Below are 19,953 nucleotides of genomic sequence, written 5' to 3' on the forward strand. Positions count from 1 at the left end.
TATTTAACAATAACACGTGTTCCATGTGCATCTCTGTTCGCATGGCATGTCTCCTCCCTTTTGCTAGAAGGCTCACACTGAAGTGTGATCCCTGAAGGAGATGGTGTGAGATGTCACTCACCCGCACAGCCAATGGTGGAACCTTTGCTGTGCCAAGTTTCATTATTTTGGCCTGCAGCTAAAACAGAAAAGAGCTGAGCCAGGAGAACGATGTGCCATTCAGAACAGTGCAGTGCAATAATCCAATACGTTTGGGCTCTTCACATTTGCCAGTGGTCTTGGCATGAGCTGCCAGGGCAGCGTGATGTGTGTGTTGTGGCTCAAACTGGGCCAGTGGATGCGGGGTGGGTACGAGTGTGTGTTTTGGAAAGGGAGGGAGCGAGGAGGGGTGAATGGGCGACCCTGGCAATGTTGCCATTATGCTGTAATCCCAGATCGCTTTTCTGGAAAACCTGAATAGCGCTAGAATCACTGACTCAATTTTTGGATCTCATTTTCATGACAAAGCGATTGTCCGGTGCTCGCCGCCCCACTAATCCTGAATCTGGGGGGCTACGTATTTAAACGGCCCCGCTAGTTGGTCAGCACTCAGTCAGGACTTCAGACACTTTCCCCAGTCAAGCCTAAATACAATGTCCAAGATGGGCAGGGTGAGTAGATACTTTGGAGACTCTTCTGGATACAGGAACAATAGCTTAGCCCTAATTTCAAGGTCATACTACATTATCAATAGTATCCATTTCAAAGCTATAGAAATCATTAACATGAACGATACCTAATTAGGCTTCTTGAAGGAAGATGTGAAAATATGATTTGCGTTTGGTGTTTGTTGATGCTGCTTCACCAGGCCTCTCCTGGATTTGCGTTTGCTTGATTAAATCATTACTTGAGGTGGCCTTCTTAGTAACTGAGGCAAGAAAGATTCAAATAGGCATCGTATTTTCGGCTGACCATATCAAAATGGTGAGCTTTGGTTACAGTGGAAGTTAGTTTATGTTGGGAATTACTAGGATGATTTCTGAGAAGGCGTTTCAAGGATGGAGAAGGATGCATAAGAAGCATTATTGATTTATGAAAACATCTCTTTATGACATTTTAAGGACTCATCTTTATTACAGCTTAGGTCTGGCATGCCTTGATTGCTGGTTTTACATATTAGTATTGTGACGAATACTTATCCCTTTAACATATGAGATTTGCTGGCTTTTGTATCACAGATTCTTGTTGTGTGAGTGAGTGTTTTACCCGCAAAGGATGACAGTTCCTAGCTTTCATTTCTGCATAGAGCAGAAGATAAAGGAATGTGCCAGTGTGGTTATTTTTCGGCAAACCGCTTTTGTTAGACCATTAAAGGGCAAATTCCTACAGTCTGGCAGGTGTCAGCTGGCACCCTGGTACCATGCCCAGAATCGAACCAATGAGACAGAGAGTGACTGTTCAACCTCACAGGCACAGAGACAAAGTCATTGGTGATCCTTGCTCAACTGTGCCAGCTTACAAAATATGAGATCAAGTCTTCTTGATTTTTCAAGCAGTGCTCTGTACGTCCATCTGATGTCCTTTCAGATCATTTTCTATGAGGACAAAAACTTCCAAGGCCGCCGCTATGAGTGCGACAGCGACTGCACCGACTTCCACACCTACCTGAACCGCTGCAACTCCATCCGAGTGGAGAGCGGTACCTGGGTGGTCTATGAGCGCCCCAACTACATGGGCTACCAGTACGTGCTAACCAGGGGCGAGTACCCAGAGTACCTGCGCTGGATGGGCCTCAATGACCGGCTCAGCTCCTGCAAGATGATCCACTTTGTAAGTCAAACCAACTATCCATCGAATAGAGTACAAAAGTAATCATTGTACACTTCTGACCAAAATTAATGAGGCAAGTATCCTTAATGTGGAGCCTTTAGTGTTTCTGGCATCATGACACTTATAGCAGGTTCTCCATAGAACACTACACTTCCTGTTGAGTTTCTAAAACAAAATCAAAGCCTTTCACAGCACATATATTGCAGAGTCACCAATTGGCCTCACTTGATTGCTTAGCCAGGAACCAGTGCAGATATAGATTGGTAGATCAATAAGCACAAAGGCTAGTGTGACTGAATGGCCTCCCAAGCATTTGGTACAGTGAATCCTGTGCCAGAAGCAAGGTTGTAACCATATCTTGCCTCAGGAATAGCTAGTGTGGCGACCAGGACTCTGATGGTCCTCATTTTGCCTCTGGGAGACAGAACAGGCAATAAGATGCTTCATGGTCTCGGAAGGATACTTGTACTTATTCTTGGATCCTTGCAGAAATGGGAAGTCTAGAACAAGATGTTAAGAAACAATAAGACTTTATTAAATATCAATTCAGTAAAACAAAATAATTGGCACAAAAAGACCATGAGGAATATCCTGAATCGGTATCCTGAGCAAGATCCTTGACTTGTTGATGGTCAAGATGGGGTAACCGTGGTGCAAGTTTAAAAGGAGTTACACTGGATCTCATCTCCTTCCATGTCCCCCCTTCCCCTTTCTTCTTACCCCATCTACCCTCGCCCTTCTTCCCCAACCCCACACACTAACCTCCCCAATCCTAACCCTAACCCCTCCCAACCCCACCGTCCTCTCCCACCCTTAACTTCTCCCGCAGACAAGTGGAACTCAGTACAAGGTGCAGCTGTATGACAAGGCGGACTTTGCGGGTCAGGCCTTCGAGGCCACCGAGGACTGCCCCTCTGTTCTGGAGCGTTACCGCCTGAGGGAGGTGCATTCCTGCAAGGTCCTGGACGGCTACTGGGTCTTCTATGAGCACCCCAACTACCGTGGCCGCCAGTACTTTCTGGAGAAGGGCGAGTACCGCAAACCTGTGGACTGGGGTGCCGTGTGTCCCACCGTCCAGTCCTTCCGCCGCCTCACTGAGTGACCATTCACCTCTCCGGGGCTAGTGCCCTAAGACCTCTGACCTCCACTGCCCTTCTCCAAACGACAATTAGCTGATGTCCTGTCCCGCATCATTTGAGCTTTTTGGCTGATACCTAAACTGAGGTCCTGGTTGAAATAAAGTTTGAATGGCAAATCAGTGGAGTCAAATATCATTGCTTGTTACAGTGTCTGATATTTCTTTCCTACTGTTTTCATTATTGAACATGGTCACTGTCCAACATAGTCTTCATAGCTTTAGTTTTAGTTCATCCTCTGATATCTTTTTGATTTGACTCAGTGGCCAAGCACAGGCCTCAGATCTAGAGTAACAGGGTGGTTATTGAGGTGGGTTCCAAAAGAGAAGCAGTTCCCTCCACCACCGATAAGTACCAACTCAGCCCCCTCAGAGTCCAGCACTTCTGAGCAGAATGAATGCAGCATGAGGGGCCAGGGGACAGGTGACTGGAGAGAGGGGAGGGGCAAACAGAAAAAGACAGAAACCATGCTATGAATTGACAATCCACATGTAGGGAAGCTAACAAGGAAATGATACACTTCATAAAATAAACGTGCATTGGCTAAGAAGACACTAGATTCCAAACTGAAAGGCTTACGGTAGTCTACTAGTACAAACATAGACTGTTCTTGTTACGGACCTTTCGCTGCTAAGCACAGTGTATTAACTTAAAGCCATTTCCAAAGACCCAAGACATGAAACTTACTGTGTCAATGCTGACTTCAATGCTGCCTCCAGTGGTCAGGTTTATTACAGCAACCCCTGGCACACCATCTGCCTGTAACCAGACACCACCAACTACCACCAAATTCTCACCAATCACATGGGCTGTATGGGAGTACCTGCAAATGGCAGAAGACTGTGATTAATATAGAATAAACCTAAGAAAAATAAACATAACTTTATCAGAAACCTTGTTCATGCAAGTGGACAGCGAGACAAATAACTGTTTACACCTGGCATTTCCACCTGTCTCGAATCCATCTCACGACTGAAGGAAGGGTACCGCGGATATTTACTTTGTCTCTTGCTGTATTTGTTGTCAGACAAAAAAACGCCCTTGTTTGTGTATTTTAGGGCTGTTACAAATGTTCAGATCACATGGATTGCTAACAAAACTTATAAACAAGGAAAGAAGCTATGCCACCACTTTCATCTGCCGTGGTGCAGTTGATTAAAGACTTCCGTTGCCATTGGGGCACATGGGATGCTTTCGGTTTCACACTACAAATGTAAGTTATTTTGAGCAAAGTGGTGCAAAACAATACAGTTATGGGCTACAGTTAGTGGTGCTGAAGGGTTCAAACCGAAGTGCAGGTTGTCCACTGCAGTAATAATGGCCACAGATTCAGGGGAAAAAATATCAACATGCCTAGTTACTTTGATGGCCCTGAATCTTCTACCAGAGAAAAGTGGATGTCCAGGGTAAGGGGTCAAGTAGAATGTAACAACAACAATACCTCGGTACCAGAGCTGGTTGTAATTGTAGCCTTTCCCAGACGAAGCCTGTAGACGTGGACTTCAGCAGAATGACATCTCCTAGAGGAACACCTCCTTGGCCCAAACCTCCAAAGATCACCAGTCCTCCTCTATAGGCACATGCTGAGTGGGAATGACGAGGTGCAGGGAAGCAACCTTGGAGAGGGACCTTTGCAGGAACAGATCAGAGGTCAGTTTTTCTTGTTCTAATGACATAGATAAATGCATAGTCAGGGTTAACCTACACCAGTCTTCTTACTATGTCAATGCACGAAATTACAGCCAGAAAAAAAGAGTGGAAGGAAAGCCTGGCGTAGGGTGCCCCTCGCTCTGCCGCAGGGCCTGGACGTTGCTACAAGCTGAGAAGCTTTACTGTTTCTCAGAATTATATGCCATTCAGCATCTAAATGGTTATAAATATGTACTGAAAACCTCATTTTTGGTCATACTACTTAATATTACTTCGAACTCTGGGCCTTACATCTGTCCAGTGCTGGTCCTCCAAACACAAGAAGTGTGCGTCACCTAGAACCTGCTCCCTTTCTGTACGCCCACCAAACACAAAAATGTAGTTCTTGCCTGGATAAAATGAAAGAAAGACAGTGATTTAATATAATGAGTCTTAGTTAAAATGATAGTTCAGTGGAAAAATTGCATTTACACAATTTTCACCCTTTGTCCACACGATACTATACTAGTATTTCAATGTACTTATACAAAGTACATTGAAATACTATAGACTAGACACCACAAGGTACTTTATAAGATGTTTTATCCAATATTTATTTTTGGGGAGCTCCAAGAAGTTATTAAAATATCCATTATATACTGTAATTATCTATTTACACCACTTTTCAAACACAAGATTGTGGATGTTACATTTATTACTTCATGCTTGATGTTTTACAGCTTTCTTAGTCATTTTTGAATCATCAGTTAATCATTCCCAGCCATATTACAGAAACCTTATCTCTTCTTGTCTTAAGTGAAGCTCTGACCAAGATATGATTTTTCACACATCCGTATTACAGGAGCAAATCTTATCTTAATTTAGGAACTTTATTTGATCTTCTAGCATTTTATCTCCAGTTAGGAAATCTGAAACTACTCGATTGAAGGCGACAATCAACTGTTATATCTGTTACCAAGCAACCAATGATACGTACACAGCTGAAAAATTAAAATTATAATTAAAATAACATTAATAATATGAGTTACAGCAACAATTATGATGTAGTAACTAGGTCAAAACAAACAAAAGTGCACTAAACTGGAGGTTCTGAATATTGTGAGAGCGCCCCCTGCTGTTTATCAGAGCGACACAGCTCCCCTGTTTCAGTTTCCATTTCCCAAGCGTGCTAACGCTATTCCTCCTAATAAACAGACACACGTTCAGCTCTGTCTCCTCATTATTCACCACCACCACTGTCATATTTTATCTGACAAGTTTTCAATATTATTTAATTATTTAATATATAATATATTTCAGAGTTAGAATGCTTCTATAATGCGGCTGCTGGACACTAATTAGATGTAGAGTAGCAGCATCTTAATATAATTTTTTATACATGTATTTGCAGCAAAACTGGTTTTATATTAATGAAAACAGTGACTAAAGTTTTGAGTTGTATTTGCTGATTTAGACTCTCTTACCTCCGTGATTCAGCAAAGTAGCTGTATGCCGCCATCTTGGCTTTGGAGTTTGGCCAGTACAAACCATCTTTTCTACAGACAGCTGTACAGTTTTGAGGTCAGGCTGGTCATTCAGGCAATAGGTAACTTTCAGTACACTGTCAATGGGGTTCAGTGGAGAAGTTCTGCCTCCTGTAACCACAGCACCCCATCCAGGAACAGAGGTCAGTGCGTGATACAGCCGCACACCTGTGATAAAGATGTAATAGAAATGTTAAATATGCTAAATAATAAAACATATAACATCATTAATAAGAGGCACAGACCAGTATCTTACATACAGATAAAACGTAAGTCTATATCTGCATACCAACATCAATGGATCCTGACATTAAAGGAGTAATCATGTTTTTCAATCTAATTTCCATTTGCTGCATCTGTAACATACAGTTCATTATGACGGACAATAATTTTCTCTGTACTATTGAAAATACTATAAAGACAACATATCAAATGTGGAAACTGTATTGTTTTTTGAAAAACACATTTACCACTGTGTTTCATCACCTCTTCTTTCAACAACACTCTGTAAGCATTTGGGAACTGAGGAGACCAATTACTGAGTTTTGAAAGTGAAATGTTTTCTCGCTCTTGCTTGATGGAGGATTTCAGATGCTCAACAGTTCGTCATATTTTTTGCCTCATAATGTGCTAAATGTTTTGAGGGGTGACAGGGGGCACAAGGACTCTTTTACTACAGAACCATGACATTGTTATACATGCAGAATGTGGTTTGACATTGTCTTGCTGAAAAGCAAGGCCTTCCCTGAAAAAGACGTCATCTGGATGGCAGCATATGTTGCCAAAACCTGTATATATCGTTCAGCATTAGTGGTGCCTTCACACATATGCAAGTCATGTGCACTAATGCATCCCCGCACAATCACGGATGCTGGATTTGAACTGTGCACTGATAACAAGCTGGATAGTCCCTCTCCTTTAAAGAATTAAGAAGTCCATCTTAAATGAGCTAAGGCCCAGAGAAGGCGGCGGTGTTTCTGAATGCTGTTTATATGTGTTTTTTTCTTTGCATGGTAGAGTTTTAACTTGTGGATTTGTGGACGAATTGGGTTCGCAGACCATCGTTTTTGTAAGCATTCCTGAGCCCATTCAGTGATTTCCACTACAGAATTATTTCTGTTTGTAATGCAGTGCCTCCTTAGGGCCCATACATCACAGCCAGCCAATATTGGTTTTTGGCCTTGTCCCTTACGTACAGAGATTTCTCAATCATTTAATGATATTATGTACAGTAGATGAAAAAATCCCCAAGTTCTTTGCATTTTACCATGTTTTATCATGTTACTGACCTGTTGCCAATTAACCTAATTAGTTGAGATGTGAGCATTACATAGCTTTATCAGTCTTTTGCTGCCCCTGTCCCAAATTTTTAAAACATGTTGCTGGCATCAAATTCAAGATGGGCATACATTTCTCCACAAACAATAAAATTTCTCAGTTTTAAAATCTGCTATGTTGTTTTTTGTACTATTTTCAATTTAATATGGGTTTAAAAAGTTGCACCGCAACTCTTTTTTGAAACAGGTCGTAATTTCAATTTTTAAATCTCCAAAGATGAGAACCATGTTGTTGGCCCTCACTCACTCACATTTAGCAAGGTGAAGATTTTCCACAAGGGGGTGCCCTTCAGCTCTAGGTACTTCATTAGAATGCGTCACCTAATTACTTTAACATACGTGTTTTACCTTACCTTAATTACCGTGTTTTATTCATGGAATACAGCATCTGTTCATGGGCTTCTATTATAAACAGGTTATCATAAGAGATTTTCTTTTCCAAGTATAATGAGACACTGAAATCATTTCCTTTAGTAGTTAAATCTACACTACAGATGCATAAGACAGAGAGATTAGCTTAGAAAGATGCTGGAATATTCCTTAAAGCAGAGGGAGAACATTTTTCAGGTATTTAAGACACTGGCCTTTGTCTCCGTCCAGCTCCACAGTGGCACACGTCCAGCCGGTCTTCCCTCTGATGAGGGCTGTGGCAGCAGTATGTCGGCCTCCTCTCCCAAACCCCCCGCTGAGGAGCAGAAGCCCAGGCTCCAGCACAGAGGAGGCCATCCCCACCATCTCCACCCACGGAGCCCCTGGAAGAGGCCAGACTGCCAGGGAGAAGCTCTCGAGCTCAGGAACCATCAGGGGAACGAGGGACTCTGAAAGGAAAACAAAAGAGAAGATGAAAAGTCTAGCTTGAAGTCCACACTCACTTCCTCTAGACACTTCAACTTTAAGCGGGTCAGATTTTTTTTTTGCCCGATTCAGATTTCTCTACAGCAAAACTGTCCAATGACTGATTTTTTTGGACTGATTTTTATTAGCCAGTTCACGCTAGCACACTTCAAGTACTTTCTATTACAACATTGTGAAAAAAATATTATTATTTGCTCTTTAATGGGCCAAACTGGAAGTTTAAATTCTAAAAATTAATTGCCTATTTATATAACATGAATCAAACAAAGTGCTACATCAAGCTACATTTAGCATGAGTCATAAATAATTATGCTCAGACATTTTGGTTCAGGTGTTGCAGCAGCATTTAAATACAGTGTAAGTGTACATACCTGACTCATGTTATATTTATATTTTCTTTTTATTTTATATTTTGAAAAAAAAAAAAAATCTTATTCTAGTCTCAGTCTTGGCTCAGAGTCGACTACTAATCGTAGCAGCACTCGGGAAGCATGGGCTTGTTTACTTTAGTAATGCTAACTTACCTATCGACTGATGCCTTGATATATTTGGAAAATATAATTTTGAATTTGATCTTGAATAACACTGAAATTTTATCATACTTAATTTTATCAATACCACCCAGCATTAAGAAGCACCACTGAAAAAAATATACAATGTAAACTACTTTTGGTTGAAGTGTCCCTTTAATAGTTCATCTCTCGGTCTTACCATTCGGGGGAATGAGGAGTGCTGGACTGGTCAGAGAGCCTTTAGAGGCGGTGAGGATGAAGTAGTGAGAGCACTTCTGATGCCATTCCTAATGAACAACACAAATTGAATAGTTCTGAGAGCATTTATTCAAACATATCTAAGTGCACACCAAACACAACTTTCAGAAGGTGACAAGACAAACTTTGCTCCTCACAAAATAAAATGTTTATCATTTAAAGAAAACGAAGCCCATTTGTTTCTTTTTAACATTTTCATATTGTTTATTTGCACTGCATTCAGTGATTAGGATCCATTTTGGCAATTTATATCCTACTGGACAAGATTATATGGACAAGGAGAAGCTGATCCTATAAACCCAATTTCAAGTAGGTAAAATGCAAATCAAAACATAAAGCAGTGATTTATAAATGTACTTTGACGTGCATCGTTCTGATTAATGCCTGCAACACGTCAAAAAAGTTGGGATTGGAGTAATTTAAAACTAGGAACATTGCGTCTTAAAAACATACAATCACGACTGGGCATAAAAGGAGCGTCCAGAAAAGGCTTAGGATAAGTCCAGGCTTGTCACTTTGCAAAAAGATGCATCAATAAAAAATTCAACAGTTTCAAAATAACATTCCTTAGCGAGCAACTGCAAAACTTTTAGGTATTTCACCCTCTACTTTGCATAACAACATCAAAAGATTCAGGGAATGCAGAGAAATTGCTGTGCATAAAGGAAAAGGCCAAAAACCATGACTGAATGCCTGTGACCTTTGACCCCTTGGACAGCACTGCCTTACAAAACGGCATGCTTCTGTAATGGATATCACCACCTGAGCTCTGGAATACCTTGACAAACTGTCGTCAATAAACATCATCTGTTGCTGCGTCCACACGTTCAAGTCAAGGTTGTGCTATACACAGTGGAAACCATATGTTAACAAGGTCCAGAAACACCGCCGAATTCTCTGGGCTCGAGCTCATCTGAAATGAACTGATGAAAACAGTGAAAATGTGTTTTGTGGTCTGATGAGTCAACTATTCAGGCTGTTTACAGAAATAATCGACGAGATGTTCTCTGGGCCAAAAGTAGAAAAGGACCATCTAGATTGTTGCCAAGTTCAAAATCCAGCATCTATCAATGTGTGGGGGGTTATTAGTGTGTAACCTTCATATCTGTGAAGGCACCACTAATGCTAAACACATTTCGGAGTAACATATTCTGCCTTTTAGACACCGTCTTTTTCAAGGAGGTCCAAGTTTATTTCAGCATGACAACACCAAGCACACTTTACTATAGCATGGCTGCATAATCAGAGAGTGCAGGTGTTAGACTGTCCTGCCTGCAGTCCAGAACTGTCTCCCATTAATAATGTGTTTCTTACTTAGTTCAAAATATGACAAAAAAATGCACTGGTCATTGTAAAACTGGTCTCTTCAGTCCCCAAATGATTATTAAGTGTTGTTAAAAGTGAAGGTGATGTAACACAGTAGTAAACATGCTACTGTTTGGGAACATGTTGCAGGCATCAAATTTGGGATCAGTGTAAGTTTTTATCACAGACAACATACTTCATAAAATATAAAAAACAAATATTGTGATATTATACCCTTTTTAAATTTAATAAAGCATTAAACAGAATTTACTAATCACCCCTTTCTGTATTTAGTAGCATTTCACAAACTGTCCCAAACCTTTTTGGAAGTGAGTTTGTAGATCAGCAGTATTGACACAAAATGTGATGTTGATAAAGCGGTCAGATATTACAATGATGATATGAGAATGATAAATTATTATTAAAATAGTGTGCCTCTGACTGGATGTTTACAGACATTTTGATGTGTAAACAGAAGTCTAACTAATCTCTAAGCAAACAGCAAAGTACAAAATTACAAAAGCAACATTCACTATTGCGCAAAATAAAAAGAAAAGAATTACAGCTACTTACATCAGAACTGCAGGCACATTTTCCGTGCATTGAACGGCTCAGAAACACTCAGTATTACCTCAACAGCTTTTTCTAAATGCTTATATTTATTTTTTATATAGGCACACAGGAACAAATAAATATTTGTGTTTATTTGTCTCGTTTTTAAATATATTTGTTGTGACAGTAGTCATTACTGCCACGCACAATACTGGGTGTGAGAAAAATCCTGATGTTTGATGTGTTTTAAAGGCTTTTAGTTCAGGTCAGAGGAGCTTTTGAGCTGTGCACATGTGTGTTTAGTAATTGGCCTTATAGCCTAATGGTTAAGTCACTTGTTTCCCACATGGGAGAGCACTCATCAGGCTTCTAATGGTTTGTGTCAGCAATATAGTGACATCTCTGTGGTGCTGCATGTATGACGTAATTTAGTCTGTTCTGTCATTACAGCTCTTAGTGTGTTTATCACTGAAACTCACATCGCAATAACGATAAAAACACAAATAATCACGCAACCCTAATCAGCGGCCTCTGTGTTCGTTTACCTCAAACTCATCAAAGGGCTCCATCTTCTCCACCCTCTCACGCTCATCCTGGGAGAGAAGATTGAAGTAGAACTGGTTCATGTCCAAGCACACACATTTCTCCCAACCCTGTGAGGACAGAACAGAGAGAAATAACGTCATACACACTCCATTACACCACACTCACGAAGAGAAATAATTAGCATTTCATTGAAGTCACAAAATCTTAATGTTCTTCGCAAAGGAATACAAATGAAACACCAGAACATAAATATAAATAACAAGGGACGCTCCACCAAGACACAAGTTAGCATACAAGCATATAAAAATACAATAAACAAAAAATCAAAATGCAGATATTGCATTAAAATACGTTATGTATAAATCCTCTGCGCCTCAGTCACAGCTATTTTAATCAACCTCTTTAAAGGGCCCATATAACAGAAAACCAGAACTTTTGTTATATAAAAGGGATGTTAAAGCTTTTAAGTAAACCATTTACTCCTCAGTCCATACAGTCCATATACGGAAACTAAGTCACAAAAAACAGCCCATTTTGAATTCACACACAATTTTTTGTGATGTCACAAAAACCAGCAAACATACATATGTCCACTAATTCCTATTCAGGAGTTATACGCCCAGACTGCTTTTAGAGAGAGCTTATTTGAAAATATACACTGTGTCTGATCCACTCAGACCAGCGCAACACACACTAACCACGTCAGTGTTACTGCAGTGCTGAGAATGATCCACCACCCAAATAGTACCTGCTCTGTGAGGGTCCATGGGGGTCCTGACCACTGAAGAACAGGGTAAAAGGGGGCTAACAAAGTATCAGAGAAACAGATGGACTACAGTCTGTAACTGTAGAACTACAAAGTGCACCTATATAGTAAGTGGAGCTGATAAAATGGACAATGAGCGCAGAAACAAGGAGGTGGTCATAATGTTATTCCTGATCGGTGAGCACTGATTGGTTAGCATTACTGCTAATGAAAGCTAACTGACAAACCTGGAGGGCACCTACAGCTCTGGGAGGTCTCACTGTCTAACTAAACTAAAGGCGGTACCTTCTGCAGGAACCTCTGGCTCTGTGCTGAGGTGTTCGGGTACTGGCAGAGCGCGTGGATTTTGGAGTTAAGCTTCAGGAAATGGTTCTGCATGACCCTGCCGAAGGGGTCGTCAGGGCGGATCTGCTCATACATCACAAACAAAGCCTGTGGGAGGATTCCTGCTGCCCAGCCAATCACAGCGTCCGACCTGAGACATGAGTATTTATAGTAACAAAATTAAACATAAATATTACATATATGTACAGTACAGTACAAAAAAGGCATCTAGTACAAGTTACTCATTTCCTGCACCAGGAAAAAGTAAACATATCCAACAGAAGCCTCAACAACTAAATACAACAGCAAATACTTGTATAATACTAGTATTTAGCGTGTCCAACTTTCGCCTCCATTACAGCAGAAATCTGCAGGGATATTTTCCCAGTTCAGTCTTTGAAGTTGGTTGCATTTCCTGCTTCTTACGATCCGATTAATCCCAAACACATTCAGTGATGCTCTCTTCTTTGTCTCCTTTTCTCAGTGAGGGCTTCTCGACATCCTCTCAGACCTGGATGTTTTCAGATCTGAAGAAGCTTGATTTCATCCTCTCTCAAAGAAGTGCTGTTTACCTGGTGGTGGTAGTTTTGGTGTCTACCAGGTCTTCCAGGTGGTTGTTAGGAGCCCCATTTACTCTATAGCATTTACTCATTTGAAAACTACTATTTTTTCATTTATTGTCTTTTGATGTTTCCTTGTGCAACTGGATTATGTCATATCTACAATCTTCAGAAATATCTCCCGAAAAATGAATGTATGTAATAGTATGTGTGGTAAGAATGTACTGCCACTAAAACGTTGATTCTTGAAGACTCAGGAAACCTAAATCTGTGTTTTCTTTCTATGTAGATTATTCTTGTTCTTGAAAACAAACAGTAAACATGTACTAAGTTTATCCTGTTGCAATGACCAATAAATGACCAATATATTTCACTGTATTTCTCTCTTGATGTAAACTGGGCAGTCCCAATCTTAAGTAACGCTTCCGTAAACATTCCCCTGACCAATCACAAGGCTGTGTCTCTTGCCCCGCCCACTCAGAATAGTTTCAGAGTCATAGAAACTCAGCGAAACAACAACTAGCAAGCAAGGCCACCTGTGTGTAGCTGCCTGTTGTCCATCATTTGTTTGTCCATGCACCAACACTGTTTGGTCATCCGTTCCTTGGTCTATCCGTTTGTTTGTCTGTCCGTCTGCACATCTGTTCATCCTTTGCATGTTGTTTCTTCTGTCCATCCTTTTGCACGTCTGTTTGTCTGTGACATTTTTTCGTCCAGTTACGGTCACATGAAGGCTGGATAATGGTTTTAGTTCTGTTCGAGGGGCGGAGCAGGCTGGGAGTGTTAGACAGACAGCTGTCAATCAAGCTGCCCACACAGTCCTCGGACAGGTCTGATTAGCGTCTTTTATCATATTTATATCTTATATTTTTTTTATTCAAGCTTTGCTGGATGTTTAATATAACAATCAAATTTAGTATCATATACACATTTTTAATATTTCACTCTGTGTTTTCTGGGACTTTAAAGCAAATATACCCGTGAAAAAATCATGGAATACAATCCACAATATCATTACTCTGCATCAGCGACGTGAAACGCTGAAGCTGAAGAGCAAAAGCTTCGTTTCGATGCTTTGACTCGATTTGAACTCTTTACCAACAAACAGTAAACAAAAGGAACAAACAGACACGCTGCACTCACCACTCAGTTTCCATATAGGTGAGCACCACCTCTGAGAGGACGAGCGTGGGCCGGTCCCACTGCAGTCCAGCCGCGCTCAAAACCCCCTCGGCCTCTCTCTCGTTCCTCACATCCACACCCAGCAGGTTGTACTGAGCACTGCGCACATACACAGGGCCTGGACAGGGAGGGGCACATGTGCGTTTATATGTAAATGACTTCTGTTCTTATTGGCTACCCTGTATTGTGACTCACTAGCCAAAAGAAACACACCTTATGACTTCAGAGTGAACAGGCGGGGCCCAACTGCTGTAGGCAGATATATGCAAATGAATTTGTTTTTGTGACTTTTTTGTAATTTGGTTTCCATATATGGACTGTGTGGACAGAGTGAACGGTATGTTTTGAAACTACTCGCGATTCAGTTTTCCATAAAAAGGCTTGTTAAAAATGAAATCTTAACTTGCACATAAAAATAATATGTAATAATATGATCAATTCACATCCTACCAGTCTGAGCTAAGAGGTCCAACTCTAGAAGAGAATCTCTCAGACAATCGTTGCCACTGATTAAGGCTGCCTTGCGTCTGGCGACGTCAGGGAAGTCCACCTCAAACACCACAACCCGCTCGAGAGCTCCTTCTGCATACAGGCGGAAGTAGAGGGAGTCGAAGCCGGCCCCTAGACACAGGATCTAAGGAAAACGAGAGAATGAGAAGAAAGAAAGAAGTGATTTTGTGATTTTAATCCAGTGTGAATCTGCAGTGTGTGTAGTTTTACAGTCTGACGGTAATAATTGTGGAGTGATTTTAATCCAGTATGAATCTGCAGTGTGTGTAGTTTTACAGTCTGACAGTAATAATTGTGGAGCGATTTTAATCCAGTATGAATCTGCAGTGTGTGTAGTTTTACAGTCTGACAGTAATAATTGTGGAGCGATTTTAATCCAGTATGAATCTGCAGTGTGTGTAGTTTTACAGTCTGACAGTAATAATTGTGGAGCGATTTTAATCCAGTGTGAATCTGCAGTGTGTGTAGTTTTACAGTCTGACAGTAATAATTGTGGAGCGATTTTAATCCAGTGTGAATCTGCAGTGTGTGTAGTTTTACAGTCTGACAGTAATAATTGTGGAGCGATTTTAATCCAGTGTGAATCTGCAGTGTGTGTAGTTTTACAGTCTGACAGTAATAATTGTGGAGCGATTTTAATCCAGTGTGAATCTGCAGTGTGTGTAGTTTTACAGTCTGACAGTAATAATTGTGGAGCGATTTTAATCCAGTATGAATCTGCAGTGTGTGTAGTTTTACAGTCCGACAGTAATAATTGTGGAGTGATTTTAATCCAGTGTGAATCTGCAGTGTGTGTAGTTTTACAGTCCGACAGTAATAATTGTGGAGCGATTTTAATCCAGTGTGAATCTGCAGTGTGTGTAGTTTTACAGTCTGACAGTAATAATTGTGGAGCGATTTTAATCCAGTGTGAATCTGCAGTGTGTGTAGTTTTACAGTCTGACAGTAATAATTGTGGAGCGATTTTAATCCAGTGTGAATCTGCAGTGTGTGTAGTTTTACAGTCTGACAGTAATAATTGTGGAGCGATTTTAATCCAGTGTGAATCTGCAGTGTGTGTAGTTTTACAGTCTGACGGTAATAATTGTGGAGCGATTTTAATCCAGTGTGAATCTGCAGTGTGTGTAGTTTTACAGTCTGACGGTAATAATTGTGGAGCGATTTTAATCCAGTATGAATCTGCAGTGTGTGTAGTTTTACAGTCTGACAGTAATAATTGTGGAGCGATTTTAATCCAGTATGAATCTGCAGTGTGTGTAGTTTTACAGTCTGACAGTAATAATTGTGGAGCGATTTTAATCCAGTATGAATCTGCAGTGTGTGTAGTTTTACAGTCTGACAGTAATAATTGTGGAGCGATTTTAATCCAGTGTGAATCTGCAGTGTGTGTAGTTTTACAGTCTGACAGTAATAATTGTGGAGCGATTTTAATCCAGTGTGAATCTGCAGTGTGTGTAGTTTTACAGTCTGACAGTAATAATTGTGGAGCGATTTTAATCCAGTGTGAATCTGCAGTGTGTGTAGTTTTACAGTCTGACAGTAATAATTGTGGAGCGATTTTAATCCAGTGTGAATCTGCAGTGTGTGTAGTTTTACAGTCTGACAGTAATAATTGTGGAGCGATTTTAATCCAGTATGAATCTGCAGTGTGTGTAGTTTTACAGTCCGACAGTAATAATTGTGGAGTGATTTTAATCCAGTGTGAATCTGCAGTGTGTGTAGTTTTACAGTCCGACAGTAATAATTGTGGAGCGATTTTAATCCAGTGTGAATCTGCAGTGTGTGTAGTTTTACAGTCTGACAGTAATAATTGTGGAGCGATTTTAATCCAGTGTGAATCTGCAGTGTGTGTAGTTTTACAGTCTGACAGTAATAATTGTGGAGCGATTTTAATCCAGTGTGAATCTGCAGTGTGTGTAGTTTTACAGTCTGACAGTAATAATTGTGGAGCGATTTTAATCCAGTGTGAATCTGCAGTGTGTGTAGTTTTACAGTCTGACGGTAATAATTGTGGAGCGATTTTAATCCAGTGTGAATCTGCAGTGTGTGTAGTTTTACAGTCTGACGGTAATAATTGTGGAGCGATTTTAATCCAGTATGAATCTGCAGTGTGTGTAGTTTTACAGTCTGACAGTAATAATTGTGGAGTGATTTTAATCCAGTATGAATCTGCAGTGTGTAGTTTTACAGTCTGACAGTAATAATTGTGGAGTGATTTTAATCCAGTATGAATCTGCAGTGTGTGTAGTTTTACAGTCTGACAGTAATAATTGTGGAGTGATTTTAATCCAGTATGAATCTGCAGTGTGTGTAGTTTTACAGTCTGACTGTAATAATTGTGGAGCGATTTTAATCCAGTATGAATCTGCAGTGTGTGTAGTTTTACAGTCTGACAGTAATAATTGTGATGTTAATCCAGTATGAATCTGCAATGTATGTAATTTTTTTAGTTTGACAGTAGAAACTGTGGCATTAATCTGGTATGAATCTGTAGTTTGCTTAGTTCTTACAGTCTGACAGTAATAATTTTAGAGTATCCCATATGAATCTCTAGGTTGTGTAGTTTTTCATGGTATGACAGTAATAATTGTGATTTTCATCCAGTATGAATATGTAGGTTGTGTTTTTCCGAATAATCTAATCCAAATTAATTAGCGCTTAGGCCTAAAATAAACCAGGCAGTTTTATGAATTCCATCCTACCTGTCTTCTAGCACAGGACCCAGTGACACGCAAAAACTGTTTCACACAGTGGTCAACAGCTTGCCAGCGAACGTAGTAGCCCCTGAGAAGAAAATATAGAGAACACAGACGGTAATTTTAATTTGAAAACACTCTATGGTGCAGAACTGAGTTTAAATTCTACTACATTGTTTTCCTACCTGTTGATAAGAGGGGCTCGTCGTGACACCTTGCACACAAAATATTGGAGGAGATCATCCTGGAAGTAGCCCTGAGCCGCAGCGGACACTTTACTGACCACACTGCTGTCGTTGGTGCCCTGCACCTGAAAGTGGAAAACACCTAAACTGGTCAACAATGAGGAAGTTAAAGATTATAACAAAGAGATCAGAGACGTTATTAGTAATAACTCAGGGAATTTAGCTGCTTTAAGGTGCACCCATTGCAGGTGTTCAATTGCACACAGCTTGTATAATCTCTGTAGAGAACCACTGACTAGTAGAATGGGACACTCTGGGGGGCTAAGGTCACCAATGCCAAGCTAGAGGGGTATAAAGTATGGCTGGGCAATGTACTGAATATTTGCGTTGTAGTGGGCTGGAGGAGTGGTATGGGGTCGAGGTTGTCAATACTCAACCCAACCACAGAGATAAAGCTAAATCACCACCTGCAAATCACAATACTAATGGCAATCACTGAGGTCCAAGCACCATGCACCTCACGGAGCCAGTAGAAAATAAACAGTGGTGGACGAAGTACACAAACCATGTACTTGAGTTAAAGTAGAGATACCCAAGGTTAAATATTACTCCAGTAAAAGTAGAAGTTCCTCCCTTTAGACCTCCACTTGAGTAAAAGTATAAAAGTATTTGCCTTCAAATGTACTTGAGTATCGAAAGTAAAAGTACTAAAAGATTAATTATGGCTCTAATGTCCTGTTATCATTTTTGTAACAAGACTCGCTTCATTAACTCGTTTTGGGTAAAACTACTCCAGTGTCTCTCTTGGTAAACCAGTCTTTTAATAGAGTCATTAATTAGTGACGCTGATGTTTATTAAAATTATCATAAACACAAAACACTGAAGGCGAACAGGTTCCATCAGGTAGAACTGAGTGGCTCTGAAATCACTTTTTACAAACAAGCAAAGTTTCAGTTTAAGATTTATTTGCAACTTAGTTACAAGTTTATGTTTAATAAAAACTTTAAACTCAGATTCACAAATGAGTTTCCTTTACTAAACTGCATCTGTAGGTCTCTGTTCATAAACATAAACTAGCCCAAACTAATTTACTATAAAATGAAATATTGTTTGTATAAATTCAGAAAAAAGACACGTCAGTCACAACTGCATATGAGTACATATTTCTATATTGTGGTCTATTTACACAAAGTTAGGATAGTTCATCATTTATGTTGAACAGAATTTTACGCTGCTGCACTGACATTGAACCGTTGAACATTAAGTCCACCTCCTTGTTTCTACACTCATTTTATCAGCTCCACTTACTATACAGGTGCACTTTGTAGTTCTACAGTTACAGACTGTAGTCCATCTGTTTCTCTGCATACCCTGTTAGCCCCCTTTTACCCTGTTCTTCAGTGGTCAGGACCCCCATGGACCCTCACAGAGCAGGTACTATTTGGGTGGTAGATCATTCTCAGCACTGCAGTAACACTGACGTGGTGGTGGTGTGTTAGTGTGTGTTGTGCTGGTCTGAGTGGATCAGACACAGCAGTGCTGGGGGTACGGGGGTCCTGACCACTGAAGAGCAGGGTAAAAGGGGGCTAACAAAGTATGCAGAGAAACAGATGGACTACAGTCTGTAACTGTAGAACTACAAATTGCTCCTATATGGTCAGTGGAGCTGATAACATGGATAATGAGTGTCATGAGGTGGTTTTAATGATTACTGGATTAAATCTGTTTGTCACACGCTGTGAAGACTCACCGCAGCATCTTTTCCATGTTTCTGTTTCTGGTTCTTCTTGCTGTTGGTCGCTGGTGGAGCCTCATGCATCTCCTCTCCTCTCAGAGCTTCACCAGACATAAATGTAATAAATGTTTTGCATGACCCAAAACTCTGCAGCAAAGTCCGTAAACCTTTCCACCAAAATCCCAAACTCTAGTGACCTCAGTGAATTCAGAGAGCTCATCCAACCTCATGAGTGACACATGTGAATGAGACGCATGCTGAAAGGACAACCGGAGATTGTAGATGTTTTCAGTGACCGTATATATTTCAATGCAGCTTAAAATTATAAATTTATTAAACGTTTTATTATTTAGCAAATTCTATTTTAATTTTAAGAACGTGTGCGTGCTATTTAGACTGTTTAATTACGATAATTGTCCGGAAGAGGTTGGGACTCTTATCGTATGTGTTGGAAATCATTACACCCGTAACATACGATAAGAGTTCTGGCATCTTCTGCAAAGTTCTCGTA

General features: G+C 40.4%; 2 protein-coding genes across 2 annotated transcripts; one reads left to right on the plus strand and one right to left on the minus strand.

The window, feature by feature from the left end:
* Window positions 1–632: 632 nt before the first annotated feature.
* crygs2 (crystallin, gamma S2) lies at window positions 633–2,939 on the plus strand. Its single transcript, XM_036571842.1, has 3 exons — window positions 633–650; window positions 1,567–1,809; window positions 2,639–2,939. Exons 1-3 carry the CDS (start codon window positions 633–635, stop codon window positions 2,909–2,911), a joined length of 534 nt encoding a protein of 177 aa, XP_036427735.1. The 3' UTR covers window positions 2,912–2,939.
* Window positions 2,628–19,851, minus strand: lcmt2 (leucine carboxyl methyltransferase 2). Its single transcript, XM_036571832.1, has 14 exons — window positions 19,458–19,851; window positions 17,707–17,831; window positions 17,528–17,609; window positions 14,766–14,949; window positions 14,277–14,433; window positions 12,535–12,724; window positions 11,483–11,590; window positions 9,022–9,109; window positions 8,040–8,273; window positions 6,059–6,286; window positions 4,887–4,984; window positions 4,387–4,574; window positions 3,633–3,768; window positions 2,628–3,372 (listed from the first exon to the last, which is right to left on the minus strand). The coding sequence occupies exons 1-14, from the start codon at window positions 19,554–19,556 to the stop codon at window positions 3,205–3,207; spliced, it is 2,085 nt and encodes a 694-aa protein (XP_036427725.1). The 5' UTR covers window positions 19,557–19,851; the 3' UTR covers window positions 2,628–3,204.
* Between the last annotated feature and the right edge of the window lie 102 nt (window positions 19,852–19,953).

The sequence above is a fragment of the Colossoma macropomum genome, unplaced genomic scaffold, assembly GCF_904425465.1.
Source record: "Colossoma macropomum unplaced genomic scaffold, Colossoma_macropomum, whole genome shotgun sequence".
NCBI lineage: Eukaryota > Metazoa > Chordata > Actinopteri > Characiformes > Serrasalmidae > Colossoma > Colossoma macropomum.